Source organism: Aristolochia californica, unplaced genomic scaffold (genome assembly GCF_029961685.1).
Source record: "Aristolochia californica isolate CCGP_79_NKW_82.1479 unplaced genomic scaffold, dmAriCali1.0.hap1 SCAF_5, whole genome shotgun sequence".
NCBI classification, from domain to species: Eukaryota; Viridiplantae; Streptophyta; class Magnoliopsida; order Piperales; family Aristolochiaceae; genus Aristolochia; species Aristolochia californica.
The window spans coordinates 39,655,047-39,670,078 of NW_027182214.1; the positions used below are offsets into that span (position 1 = coordinate 39,655,047).

A 15,032-nucleotide genomic window follows, 5' to 3' on the forward strand; every position below is an offset into this window, starting at 1 on the left:
AATAAAAATTATACTTGTATCCATGATCCTTTTTTTCCTATTTGAAAGGGGGAACTAACCACACCAAATAATCTTTGAAATTCTGATGAAAACAATTACTCTCTCTCTCTCTCTCTGCTTTGTGTGACTGCCAGTAGGAATTAATCTGTCTGACATAGATTCTAGCTGAAGTCCGATCGAACCGTGAATATTATTTTCAAAGAAAGGATCAAATGAAGCTAGACTTTAAAAGTGAAGAAAAATTGAAATTAATATCGATCATTAAACATAGAATAATAAATAAATACATATATAAAATAAGAAGCAACTAAGTTTTGAGTTGATTAAATTAAAAACTGGATGAAACTTATTTGTTTACATCCAAATAAAACGGTATCTTTATGTCGAAATCTAATGGCGTGCATACACCTGAAAGCGGTAGACATGATAAATGTATAAAAAGAGCAACCAGCACTACAAGGAAAAAAAACCCAAGTAAAACATTTTCCAGTTTCCTTATCTTTATCATCTCTCTGCTTGGGTCCCTAAGCATAGTTTGGATCTACGTAATTAATTCAAGTAAATGGAAATTGGGATGGGCAGTGCTTGTCGAACCAAGACAATTCAGAAATCTTCCATAAATGCGTTGGCTGAACCATTCTCATTGGCTAAACCATGAGCCTCACAGCAAATTTCAGAAATACCTTCCGGGAACACCTAAAAGCAGTATTTACTCCGCATGAAAAATCTTTTCAATACAAACAAATATATTTACTATATAACAATAGACCATCACAACAAGGGGTAAAAAAACAGAAGCCTCAAGGAAAATGGCAATAAGTGCAGATACCACAAAGAGGAAAAGGAAACTGGAGTATATAGCCTAACTTGATACCCCAGTAAAAAGATTTCAAGTATGGGGTCTTGAAACCATAGGGGGCTTAAAAAATTTACCAGATTGGTACACATCGGCCCCTTTCCTCTGTTTCTGTAACCCAGCACCCATTCTGCTCATGAATGTGCTCTAGGTAAGGACAGAGCACCAACCAAAGATGAATTTTGGTGAAGATATAAATTGGCAGCTAAAACATCTTTTTAACTAGTATTTGTACACAGATGAACTAGACTGTGGCGGGGGAGGTGGCAACCGGTTTGGAGTGCGACGACTTCCAGAGTTTGAACCTGAGTTTGCATCCCCATTTTGCGCAGGATCGCTGTTACGCCGGCTGTGGCCATTAGAGCCAGATTTTGATGAATCGTAATGATCCACGGGTCCATTAGCTGCTGCATCAAATGCAGATCTCCAATCATCACCGGATGGGGCAGATGTTCTTGGACTGCTCTCTGCAGTGTCAGACTATTTGTCAGCTTTAGGTGATCAGGCCCTCTCATAAATAAATATATAAAGGAATCTGTAATACTTAAACTAAAATAATTAGCTCAGGAATTTAAGACCCTTTAAAGATGATGGGTAGCATAGATGCACAGCAGAATCAGTTGACAAGGCAGTAGGAGTTGTTTTCGATCTGCAGTGCTGGACAATACATTCTAATGCAAACAAACAATATGCTACCAAGGAACAAAGGCTTGCTGCTATCAAGCAGATTACAGCTGATTGTCCAAGACTAGTGCACAACACAATATTTAATCATTCTTACTTACTGCAAATACCAATAAAGTGACTTAAATAGTAAAATAAATTTTACATATACATAAAACTGATAATATTTGTGTTATCATATTTAATAATATGTGAATACTGTTTGGGCTAGATGACCTTCTACCCATAAATGCCTGTTACATGCTGTAACTTTCTTCTGCTCGTAAATTATAGTACATATTGACCTTATCCATCTAAACAGGTAAATTTCATGCTTTCTAAAAGCCAAATTACCTGATCCACCTCCACCATTAGACCAACTAGCAGCAGCAGCGGCTCGATTATCATGGATGCTTAGTTGACGAGTAAGTTTGGAGAGGAGAGATGATTGTTTCTGGAAACGGTCCCTTCTCCGCTTCACATTTTGGTCTTCCTGAAGTAATTCTTCAATCTTCGCATTACTTTGGGCACTAAAAAACAGGGGAAGAAAAGGGAGAGGGGCAAAAACGTTGACATCATTTTAACAACAAAAATGTATCAGCTACTTTGATGACTAGCCCAAGCACCAATGCCGTCACTGGATGAAACAGTGTCATTATTCAAATTGCAACAAGGACACGACAAGATTTACACAAATGCAATAAGCATCAACTTTATTATTTCAAAAAAAAAAAGCATCAACGTTATGTAAAACTAACCTTACAGAGCTGTATAATTGATTAAGCATGTCTTCCTTTGCTTTTTCAACTTGACAAAGCACTACTGCCTGCTCACGAGAATTGCTAAAAGTGTTAGGGATTGACTCAACTGTTCAAACTTTTGGACACACAAAAATGAAATGAAAGGAACAGATGACCCAAAATGTTCCGAATAACTGTGCATCCACCATCTTTGTTTGAAGAAACTCAAGACATTATCAAGGACATTGCAGTGATATGATGTCACTAATACAGCCTTAGTATCCCTGCAGCTAACTCAGCTCTTTATTTATCCTTAGAAATTTCCTTTTTCCATATATCTTTATTTCAGTTATTAGAAGTTCTTATTTTATGAGTCCATTGGACTTGGGCCTGTGCCTCAATGATCACATATGGGGGTTTTTCTAGTGTGGTATTGGGTTCAAGTTTCACCTACAGTAAAGAGGGCATGTGCTTGTATAAGTCAAAATAAAAAAAGGACTGTCCCTTTTGTTGGAGTTTCCTATTATATTCTTGTGACTTTTTTATTATTTAGTACTTTCTTATTAAGATTATTATTAGTACTTGCCGTTTGAATATTTAAAATTTAATTTAAAAAGAGTTATTCAGCAAATAGAGGATAGAGTTCTAGTAAATGAAAAAGGGAGAAAGAAGCTAAAAAAGCACAATCCAAGCCCAGGACATGACATCTTAGTCCGTTTGACGGCAAGCTATCATGTATGACTTTGAAAGTCCTTTCAAGGTCAAATTACAACTTTGTTGCAAATAGATCTGTAATTTGCTACTGAACAATTTTACCAGCAAACTAAGTTCAATGAAAAAAAAAGTTGTATCACATTCCAATTCAACCTACAGCTGCAGCACTCACACTCTCCACTCAGTTGATTATATTTTTGGTACATTACCAAATGGATTTCACCACACATAGCTCTTCGTAAATTGCCCTACACCTTTTTTACTTCTCTTAGTTTGTATTTTCCCCATCAGCTCTTTCTCGATAGGCCTGCTTGCGTTCTCTTTTGGTCGTTTCCGTAATAAAACCAACACCGTAATACACACACACACACACTCCTATAGCCTTTCACATGATAAAAACAACACCATATATGTATAATCCTTTTTTGAGAAAGAGTGCATTTCATATTTTCATTAAAAAGCCCAAAGGCTAAACAGGAACATCAAGGAGCAGGCGCCCTTACAATGATTACAATTATGATTATGTATAATCGTAATTACAATGATAATAAGAAGAGGGGTTACCTTGGGAACATTCGCAGCCAGACTATTCAAAACTGCCTCTGCATAACCACGTACTTCTTGCACCATCCACTTTAGCTCTTCTTCAGGATCTGCGGGTCTTCTTGCCATTGTATCCTGAAATAACAGGCAAGTTAAACCAACATGGATAAAGAAGGCTACAAATGAAGTCCCACATGCAGACATATGTTATTTGACCTTGATAATAAGTGCTACTAATTCTACCATTTTCTGAAGCACCAATGAAAATTTTAAGAAAACTATTCCAATCATTCATTCAGTCATATAGAAGGCCTGGCACTTCATTTTGTTTGAAAAAATCAATCAAGGTAAAATGACAACCAGAAAAGAAAATATCATTTTCAGACTTACTAGAGAACCATCTGAAAGACTCTGCCGCATGGCTGGACCACCTTCTCCCTTGGTCAATGGACCTCCCTTAGAAGAAGGTCCGATAACACCTCGAATCTTGTTCACCCACTCAACCTTGTCAACCATACTTTCAGCCTTCAAAACAACAGCACTATGGGCTGCATGTCCAGGGGAGAAATTTGAGTTTTAATATAATACTGATTTAAAATTACAAAAAAAAAAGGATAAAAGACCACTCGAAACATGAATGTGCACCTTTCAGCACAGTCTTGTAAGGAACTTTGCTAGTGATTTTAAAGACAACACTACCACTTTTTCCAGAATCTGGACCATTTGACTTATCCTTATCCTTATCCTTTTTGGATTCCTTTGAGCTTTTGGCAGGTGGTTCTTCTTCATCAGAAATCTCTTCTACATTACATTCCTGGACATTACAAATAAAATTAAACATTGTCAATAGAAAAGTATCATATGATTTGAATTGTAAACATTTAGGGGAGAAACGGAGAAACAGACATACAGCAGAAATAAGGAGAGAGGAAGAGAGGGCAGGATGGAGATGAATTAATGTTTAGAATTGCAATTCTGGAATAATATCAAATGGAATTTCATTGCCGGGACCATTTTGTAGAATAATTTTTCAGAAGTAAGAAATTCCAGAGTGTAATTACTGAAATTACTGTCCACATTCCATAAACAAGCAGTACTTTGCTGTTAGTATGATTGACTTAGGTTGATGAAGAATTAGGTACTAGAAAAACTAGAATACTAATTAACTTGAATAAATCAACCAGATCAGAGCTATTTTCATAATTTTATATGACAAACATTAAGACAGTCCTGTCTTATTTGTTACTGACATAAAAGTAGAAGGTCATTAAGACAGTCCTGTCTCATTCTCATCATTTTACATGACATGTATACAAAGTTCAGTAAAAAAAAAAAAAGGTTGATATAGGCCTTTTATATGCCTAGTATGAAAATTAGCATAAGACGATGTATTCTTCATTTGCTACACAGGGGTAGCTCAGCGGAGACAGCATCAAACTGAAGATATGGAGGTCACAAACTCAATTCACGCTCAACGCATCATTTATTTAAATATTTTCTTAAAAATAAAAATAAACTCTTCATTTCAATGCCAAATGTTGAAGAGAAGATATGGATTACTCTTACAAGACACGTCTCATAGAGCTAGAATTAATATGGTGAAGTTTTACAAGAGTCTCACAAATGAGGTCACACAGAAGAGTTTCAGTTTAAAAGTGTTTTATTTATGTTAGTCTTCTATTTGTGTTGAGTTATTTAATTATGCTAGGACTGATCTTTAAGTATTAGAGATTGGGTGTAATTGGAATAATGCTAGTTTAATTGTAATTAGACTCTACTACTTTCCTCTATTATAAATAGGGGTTCGTGTACTTAGATTACATAAAGTCAATGAAGTTTTTTTCTTTTCCATAAATTCAACACCAACAATATGAAGAAAGTTGTTCATCCAATAAAAGAGTAGGTTTTTTTCATCATTCATGTGACTTTACTTGGTTAAGAAGAGAACTAGAAAAGGTTATGTTCATCATTCATGTGACATTTACTTTGGTTAAGAAGGGTATTTACTAATTTCAGGTAAAAAGAATGAACAAATATATTAAAGGATATTTGACTAATTTACATGACTGTTGCAAAAAAAATGGTTAAAAGAATATATTTTCCATCTTAAATGATAAGGATTGAAAAAATATGCCTAAGAGTATTCTTGTCAAGATGACAAGAAAAGCTTAAGACATAGGGACACTGAAGTAATTTACAAGGTATGGATGACATAGGTGAAAAAGACCCTGTTACTTCCAATGGAACATATAGGCCACAAGGTTAAAAGGTATTCTTGTCATATTATATGATCGTAAGAAATATTTGAGATATGATAACCAGAAAGGAGAGGGCTTTTCAAACACTCCACTTCCCCCAACCACCACCGACCAAGAAGTTTAATAACGACTTTACATGAGCAAACACAAGTTTGAAGCAAACAAAGAACATCAATGCCATTGCATAAAAACTGGGCAGACATTGCCTGTATAAAAAAAGACTTCTAAGAAAAAAGTAGGCCTATCAACTATCAAGGAGACAACCAAAAGATCCTCTTTGTTTTCTTTGGTGACTACGCAGGGAAGTATCATAATTCATACTGCATACTTTTCTTTTTTAAGTAGAATGAGACATACGAAAAGCCTTTGCATGTGGACCACCCACAGAACAAGTTACACTAACTCCCTCATAAAAGGAGGATATGCGTAAGTGGTGTGGAGTAATTGGAGTTCATCAATTGAGGACCCATGGTCCTTGCTATCTTCCTTCCCCTCTTAGGTTTTGTCTTTGCTTAAAATGTAGTCTTTAACTCCAGAGGAGAATTTAAGACTTCCATTGTATTAGATCCACCGAAAAGGAGCAGATTCTATTGCCAATCACACAAATGCATCCTAGAACAGGCAGGTCCAAGTTTTTCTTTGTTTTTTGATAACTTATGCAACTCCAAGTTAACGACATACAACTGTCCAATACACGGCAGTGTAATAATATTATCAGTACTTAAATCCCAACAGTTATGAAAATAAGGGAATCATGAACTTTAGATATCAGAAGAAACCACAAAAATGTAAATATTGAGCAAGAACACACCTCCAAAGTGATGACGCCACGGAAATGTCTTTCCTCTTGCTTTTTAGTGTATCCTAGCTGGAGAAGAAGATTAATATGATGAGATATACAACAAACATTATGAAAGAAGAAAAAGAACAACATGAAATAAAGAAAAAAAGGGAAAAAAATATATATGTGATAGTAAATAGTAATAAGCTCCTCTCATTTCTCTGAAAACAAAATAGTAATAAGCTCTTTATAAAACCCAGACTGGACCAGCCAATAGAAAAGGGGTTCAACCAGAACCGGTCCCTTTGTCCAGGTTAGGGGTATGTAAGACCCTGGAGGAAAACCTGGCTGACCCGGCCAGGCTGGGCAGCCAAGTGGGAACTGCATGAGGGGGAAAATTCACCCCACATGACGCAAAGGGAGGAAGAGGGGAAGGGAGGGGAAGGGGCTGGAGGGATCCGCACCATCGTACAACAGATATGATAGCAGGAAGGGTGGCAGATCCCTCTGAGATCTGACGGTCAAATCCAATTGAACCGGGTTGGACCAGGCCCTGTCACCTCACCCGGTCAGGTTGGTTTTTTATACATTGGTAATAAGAGCTCTCTTTTGCTTATCATTTGATGACGAAACAACTAAAAGCTGAAAAGTAGAAAGTTGGTAGCATGCCTTGCCACTTTTCTCATTCAAAACAAACCATCGCCTGCTCCAGCCATTAGTTTTCGCACTTTTCTTCAGCAAATATCCTGAAAAAGAAATAATGATGTTCACATGTTGGTGAGTGAGACATTTCACAAAGGCTTGGGTATCGACAGTTCCAAAAATCTCCAAAGGTGATATAAATTCAAGTGACACAGTATACATGATCAACTAAAACAGACATAAGACACAAAAGAACTAGTAAAAAGTAATAGGCAACAAACCTGCTGTGATGTCTCCACCTGCAGCAGTCTGTAAAGACCCTTCCTTTGCATCCTTCTCTGACTCTTTGGACTTTTCTTTCATTGATTTCAAGCTGCCTCCACTTTGTTGACCTCCTGTTTGAGGGCTTGTAGCCTGAAATAAATAGTATTAATAAAAGTTTATCTAAGTCAACAAGACTTCTATAGTAAAAAAACAAAAACAAAAAAGTGAACCTCCAGATTTTATAAGCAAAATGATAAAAACTCACTCTGTTTAAAATTGACTGCTCAGCATCATGTCCTTTCTTCGAGGATCGATTCTTCAACTCCTCTTCCCGGCGTTGCCTATCCATCCTGATAATGGAAAGATGATGAAATATATATATTTATATATGAATGCCCTAAAAATAACTAGAATATAATTGTAGATGTATAGTCATATAAACAGAAGAAAAAAAAACAGAAAACAAAACGCAACAGCACTGTCAGAAGAAACAACTAGAATAGCTGTAACAGGATAAACTAGGTAAAAATATACCTCCTTTGCACCAAACGGATGAAGTGCTGGGGAGGAACAAAAGCACGTTCCATGTCAACCAACGCAACAACCATTTTTTTTGCCTCATTTCTGAATCCATCCAAAGCAGTAGATGCAATCGCAATAACCTTAACCACACAAGAAATTGCAGTCGGTAAGAAACATCAATCCCTTGTTTAACCAAAAGAGAAGTAGCTTTAGACTTAGGACACAAAAATGGAAAATTTAAAAAGTACACCACAAGCCCCAAAGCAAACAATTGACATCAAGCTGATCATGTTTTATTTGAATGATATCAAGCTGGTTTTTCAGTTATAGATCTATGAATCAAGCCAAGCAGATTTTCAATTGTTACCTCCCGCTTAAAAGGAGGATATCTTCCAAGACCTGGTGTTGCATTTGCAGCTGCAGAAACTATATCTTGCAACACACGGTGTACCTAATTGTGCAATAAGGACAGAGGAACACATACTAAGTAAAAACCGGAGCACTAGAAAATAGAAAATGCAGGAAACTCAAAGACTTCATTGCAATAGAAATAAAATTGAATCAGCACAAGTTACTAAGTGCCTCATCGAGATTATACCTCATCAACACAAAGACGTGAAGGTTCCTTAGCTAGTTCTAGGACACCTTTTATCAAGGATTTCAGACCTTTCTCAGGAGATATAAGATACGGCTGATAACCATCAGCTTCAAGCACAATCTGAAACAAAGTCCACAGTTGGAAGTAATAATCAGATATGCTAAATATAAATAAAGCATAGTACCATTATAAACAAAAACAAAACATGAAAAGAGCATCATAATAATTACCCTTTTGACATTGTTAATATCAAAATGTCTATCTAATGGAAGTTGCTTGATTCGATTGGGGAAATTGCCCTCAAAACTTGCAACAACTTTCCAACCAGCACCCTGGAGAGAGAATCCAAAACATTGATAAATTCATGAACTTGTTTCAACATGTAGAAGTATACATCCTTAGGAATCATAATCTACATCCAACTAATAACAAAACAACAGAATGAACATTATCACATATATTTTTTAACAAGATCGTTGTCATCATATCATCTGCATCATGATCTTATCCCAGTAATTTGGAGTCAGTTAAAAGCGCTCCCTATTCCACTCTATCATTTTTCTAACTGCATGGTTGGGTTCCCTTTCTTCAAGTTATTCCACAGACTTGCATCCAAGCCACACTTGACCTCCATTTATTAATTATGAGTTCCTTAACAGTCACTGCTATAACCTTGCCACTGTTAGTCTTCCATCAAGCATGCTCACAGACCAACACAGCAAAACTCAACATAATCATTACAATCACCATAGAGAGGTACCCACCATACAACTTATACGCTTCAATGTCAATGTCAAGTAACCAACTTCTTTTAACCCTTTGGAGATTAAACCAAGTTACTACTTCACAGCTGTACTTGCAAAAATCAGATTGTAAATAATATTAATAATGAGATATACAATTTGGCTGTAAAATTTCTCGGTCCAAAACCCTTGTTCACAAGCCATACTGCTAGACTTCTATATCTTTAGACCTGAAGTGCAACTTTTCCATCATACTTCTTGCAAATAATCCCACTTGAAACAAACTGGAACCAGCAGTTGCTGCATTTCTCAGTTTTCAAGAAATAAAATTTCTGTTATGCCTTTTTTGAAGTATGATAAAATTTCTGATGTGTCACTGAAGGAAATGATACTTACTTCATTTTTGTCTTGCTTTTTTTACTTTAAAGAAAATTGGCAATTAAGAATTTCAAATATTTGACAAGCCAAAGTCTTGCATACTCTCTCTGGAAACAAGACCGAGTATGTCCTTATGTACTGAAACATAAATCCAGTAAATAGTTCTAAGATCTATTAATAAAATTTTCAATCAATTGGAACTAGCCGATGATTTGTTCATCTTATCCAACCTCCTTGGATCATGTGACTCACCAAACTAGAATAACATAGCGCATGTGAAGAAAGAAGAAATTACATGAGCATAAAGAGATAGTCGAGAACTACTGACCTCCCCACCAGCAATATGCAGGAGGAATCTATCCTCAAACTCGCGGCAAAGCTCCAAAGCAATAGCTCTTGTTCCTTCTGCACTGTGAACCATTTGTTCACCAAGCTTTACCAACTCATCTTCAACCATCTGGGACTTACCTTGTAGCCTGAAATGATAAAGAGTCAACAATAAATGTATGGCTTTTAGTAGACTGATTATCTTCTAGAAAAAAATCATCCAACCATCTGAGTTCAAAAAATTGCACTTCTTTTCTTTCATAACTGGTCTATTTTATAATAGTTCAGAGCATCTTCAACAGCAGAAAAACAAAGAAGTTCCTTATGTGTCTAGAAAGTTTGACAGTATATTGTATAATAAGAAGTCCTCTAAGTTTTTGTTGCACATCTAGTATATGAACAGAAAGAAGCACTATGGAAACAAAATATAAAATAAGATATATCCTCTACAAGCTCCTATTCAAAATGTAATTCAGCCTATTTGAATGCAGTTTTCTTCTTTACAGAAACTAAGATCCTGCTTCCTACAATATGTCCTGATTTTTGTAATTTCTTTCTACCTTCCAGCCTTCATGTTCTCTTTCCATATGCATAGCCATGTTTGTCATGGAAAATAGGACATGTAGTTAACTAAAGTAATATGGCAAACTGCAATGCGTACCATTTAGCCTCTTCAACTTCTGTACATGCAATGAAATCTAGAAAATTTATGTTTGTAAAATACTTTACCCAGATAAAAGGTTAGGGAGCCTGACTTTCATCCTCTTGCGTATCTGACGAGCAAGAGTCTCAACCAGGGCTAATCTGCCAAGCTTGCTCTGAGGGGCCCCAGTCAATATAGATTTAAGACTTTCACTTTCTGCTCTCCACGCAGTTTCCAAGGAATTTTCTGAACCTGTCGAACCAGACTGTGCAGAAGCAATAGAAACCGATTGACCAATGAGGGCAACCCATGTAATTTCAGATGTGTTTCGAGGACCCTGATTCAAGAGAAGAGCCTGAACGGCAGCAAGGGTTTTCTGATCTGATGCAGCCTGATCAATTTTACTAATTACACCAATTGTTCTGGTACCTAAAGTCAAAAAACAGAAAAATAAAAGGCTCAGTCCTCTTTCAATGGACTGAAGCTGTACGCACTACCTATGTCAACAGGAACCCACCATCGGAGTCGTACTCTTTTGCAATTCTAAGAGCTCGTGAAGAAGAAATTTCTGGTGCTTGGACAGCAGGAACTATCACCAGTAAAATAGCATCATTATGCTCAACATACTGACTGATCTGCTACAAGGACAGTAAAAACAATAAATATCACTATAAGAGACAATTCCTTCAATATAAACCAACATTCCACAAAGGTGATTAATTCTAGAAGCCAGTTAAAAATAAAGATGGAATGCAAAATGTACACTCACCACGGAATCATCCATAACACGTTGATCCAATCCAGGTAAATCAACCAATTTTAATGGTGGAGCTGAAAGAAGGGCCAAGTCAGTTAATTATACACGATATTAAGTCAATAGCGGTACCAAAGAAATCATCTACAAAGAACAGAAATCATAGTTCTCATACAAAACATGGAATTGTTGACAACATATAAGTAGAATCGGTACTAGCATGAGGATTACATTGTTCAAGAAAAAATGCTATTTGTCCCAATAATCCTTAGCAGATATGTGCAAGAGTCCGCCCTCTCCTCACCATCAAGGTTAAGTGCCAACTGTGTCAAGGTTGCTACATCAATTATATTTCGCATTTGCTACCCATTGTTATGTTGACACTCCTTCACACTTCCTTACCACTCCACCATGTCATTATAGCCACTCCACTTTTGGATGATTGATCCATGTCAAATTTATTTACCCACAACCAACCCTACCCCATAATGCACCCTTAGGACTTTGTTGGACATATCAAAAACAGGTCAACCCTTATTTATTATCTATTAGTGCTACTATTAAGTCTCATCCATTCTAATTTGTCCACTCTCATTTTTCTATGCAGCAATCTTATCTCTCCCACACTATTCTTATAAAGATGTATTTGACATTGCATAACATTCTAATCCGACTCCATTGCTGGTCTACGAGCTATATCACAAAATGCATTAACAAAATCATTAATAAATAAATAACTGAACATAATATTGGCAAATTTCCATCACTAACATGCAATAGAGATAGATTGCTCCAGCATGCTGGAGAGTATTCAAAATTTAATAATTAAATAATAATTAAATATATCAATAAGGTCTGCTACCAATTCATTCTCATTAGACCTTTATATTGGTTTAGATAAAATAAGACTTTCTTACGTCTTCAAGCTTGGTTGAGAAACTTAGCCAAAACAACAAGTAATGAACTACACACGAATAAACTGTTGAGAATAGCCACACTAGGAGACAAGTGTGTGCATGAATGTTGACGATTCATTTGTACCAAGAAAGGTGAAAATAGCACAGATAAGATTTGAGAACACAATAATGGAGTAGTAAGAGATAGGTCAAATGTTGCCAGGAGATGTCATATTGCTTGTAAAATAAAGGCTTGAGCATGTAAAGATTGGAAATAGACAAAGCTTAAGCAAATAATTGACAAGAATCTAAACATTTTAGCAGATATAACACAAAGCATACAATAAATATCACAAATTACCTAGCAAAATACCAAACTTAGAAATGAAAAATATCACCAATAATTTAACAAGACTAACTTCTATTCTAAAATTAATACCAATGTAAATTTTGATATATGAAGTATGTAGATGCAAGCAAACTGAATATGTGACTCAAGAAACTAAAACAATGTCACAGCTACATCAAAGCCATTATATGATTTGAAGTGTCCTTAGTTAAAAATAGAAATACTTGGATTTTGATATATGAAGTATGTAGATGCAAGCAAACTGAATATGTGACTCAAGAAACTAAAACAATGTCACAGTTACATCAAAGGCATTATATGATTTGAAGTGTCCTTAGTTAAAAATAGAAATACTTTTACTTGGCGTCTGTATTAACCCTTAAAAAGTAAATAAGAAGGTATATCTCGTATGATATTTAGGAATACATCAAATGATACCACCACAAAGGATCATTTGTGGACCACCTGAGTCTTAAAGCTTTTGAGTTGTCTCACACAAACAAGAACATTTCACAATTTTATTATCATAAAAATATGGAGAAAAGTTTGTTAAGGGAGAAGAGAGCCATGGAAGAAATTATAGGTGGCAAACCTGTACTAGTACGTAACTTCAACTGGATGTCTTCACGACTCTTTGACCCAGAAAGTGCACTCAGCCTGTCCTGGAGAGAATGACGAAGAGCACCTATTTTACAGGGCCGAAATACAGATGCCACCAGAGTAAGCAATAAAGTGAGGTACCACTAACAAAAAGGAACAAAGGAAGAAGAAAGTCCATATGCAATTAATATCCACGAAGAAGCGATGTCAAAACAATGACAAGACCTAGAGTGTGTTAAAAGGCCTCACTTGCAGAAACAGGCTGAGACTTATTTTCAATTTGCAAGACAATCGCTTTGCTGCTGACAGAACTATCTCTATGCAAATCAATAACAATTGGAGCTCGAGTGGCACCATTTTCTCCCGTTGGCTGTTAAGAGATAAGCATTAGCAAACAACACATACACGCAAAATATAAGACAAGGTGAAGTCAGGATGAAATGGTGAAGATCCAACACTGAAGAATCTGCGTGGATGATACTTACCAGAACAGGATGCCCAATCAGACTGTTCAATACTGCCGATTTACCAGCGCCCTATAAACCAAAGTTCTGCAAAGTAAGGAAACATGGAGGAAGGAGGAGAAAGGAAATAGCAGAATAGAACGCCACTGATTTTGCTCAAATAGTTCTACTAAGCCATTATGACTTTCGATCCAGTAAGGGCAAATCAAATTTCAATGAGCAGATCTGAGAAATAACGGAACAGCAACAACCACCAATAAAGCAAAAACTAGAAACATATACAGCCATCATTTCTAGGAATTTCAAGAATAGCATGAGATTTCCAACCTCGAATTCAAAAGTGGTCCACAAGACAACCAAACCGACAACTATCAATTTGACACATATAAATATTAGAGATAGAGAGGAGAGTAACATGAATGGAAGCACTTACAACATTGCCCAGGGCGACGACGTTTAAGAAAGTGGAAGCCTTTCTCGACGGCTCATCGGGGTCTTCGTCCGCGAGAAGGGCCGCTGCTTGAAGCATGGAATCCGAAAGTTGAATCAGCTCCTCCATGGCCTCCATGGCAGTCAATCCTACAAGACGAAGATCCGGACGCAGAGAACTGATTCAAACAAGGATCGACTCCTAGTATAACCACTCGATGAGATCCGGATCAAGATTCCGGCCGGTCGTCGGGCACCAAACGATTAACGAACGGAGCGAATGAAAATGACCTAAGAAGAAGGAAAGAAAGAGAGGGAGATCTGGGATCGTTCAACTAGAAGGAAGAGAAAAAGGAGCCCTCTTCGCTCTTCTTCTAATTTCTCGTTCTGCTTTCTTTGACGATCGAAAATGGGGGAGGACAAAAGCGGAGAGGGAGAGAGCGGAGGAGGATCGAAGGGCGAAGGTGAAGCAACTGGGGGCTTCTATATCTATTTGGTCCCAAATATCGTGGCTCGCTTCACAAATTCTAAGTGATCGGAGTTTGCATCAATTTATATTCGATGAAACGAGGACGTGATAGATTTCTCCCTTTGGGATTTTGATTTTTGAACGCTCCCCTCTCTGCAGTAATAATGACATGCTGGGTGCCAAGTAGTCAAGCCGTTGGGATATGAAGGGCATTATATTCTTACTAGAGGAAACTTGTGTGAAATAATTTTATTCAACAAAGGTAAAAATAGAATTTTTCCAAAAGATATCCCCCTTTTTTTATATATATCCTTCTTCAACCAATTATTTTGCAATATCACTTGTTGTTGGTAGATTATATTGTAGTTCATTAGATTTTCGATCAACAATAATCGTTAT

The 15,032-nt window shown here is 36.5% G+C and overlaps 1 protein-coding gene across 2 annotated transcripts; it reads right to left on the minus strand.

Moving 5' to 3' along the window:
* Positions 1–668: 668 nt before the first annotated feature.
* Positions 669–14,699, minus strand: LOC137965555 (dynamin-2A-like). 2 transcript variants are annotated; one of them, XM_068811822.1, is made up of 22 exons: positions 14,169–14,699; positions 13,757–13,807; positions 13,521–13,641; positions 13,264–13,356; positions 11,442–11,503; positions 11,190–11,307; positions 10,759–11,101; positions 10,031–10,178; positions 8,812–8,913; positions 8,582–8,701; positions 8,351–8,434; positions 7,996–8,123; positions 7,727–7,811; positions 7,479–7,611; positions 7,225–7,301; positions 6,586–6,642; positions 4,162–4,330; positions 3,907–4,064; positions 3,538–3,651; positions 2,278–2,345; positions 1,874–2,049; positions 669–1,323 (listed from the first exon to the last, which is right to left on the minus strand). In XM_068811822.1, exons 1-22 carry the CDS (start codon positions 14,301–14,303, stop codon positions 1,079–1,081), a joined length of 2,787 nt encoding a protein of 928 aa, XP_068667923.1. In that variant the 5' UTR covers positions 14,304–14,699; the 3' UTR covers positions 669–1,078. The 2 variants fall into 2 exon arrangements, with proteins under 2 accessions (XP_068667923.1, XP_068667922.1); XM_068811821.1 differs by having other exon boundaries at positions 11,190–11,310.
* Between the last annotated feature and the right edge of the window lie 333 nt (positions 14,700–15,032).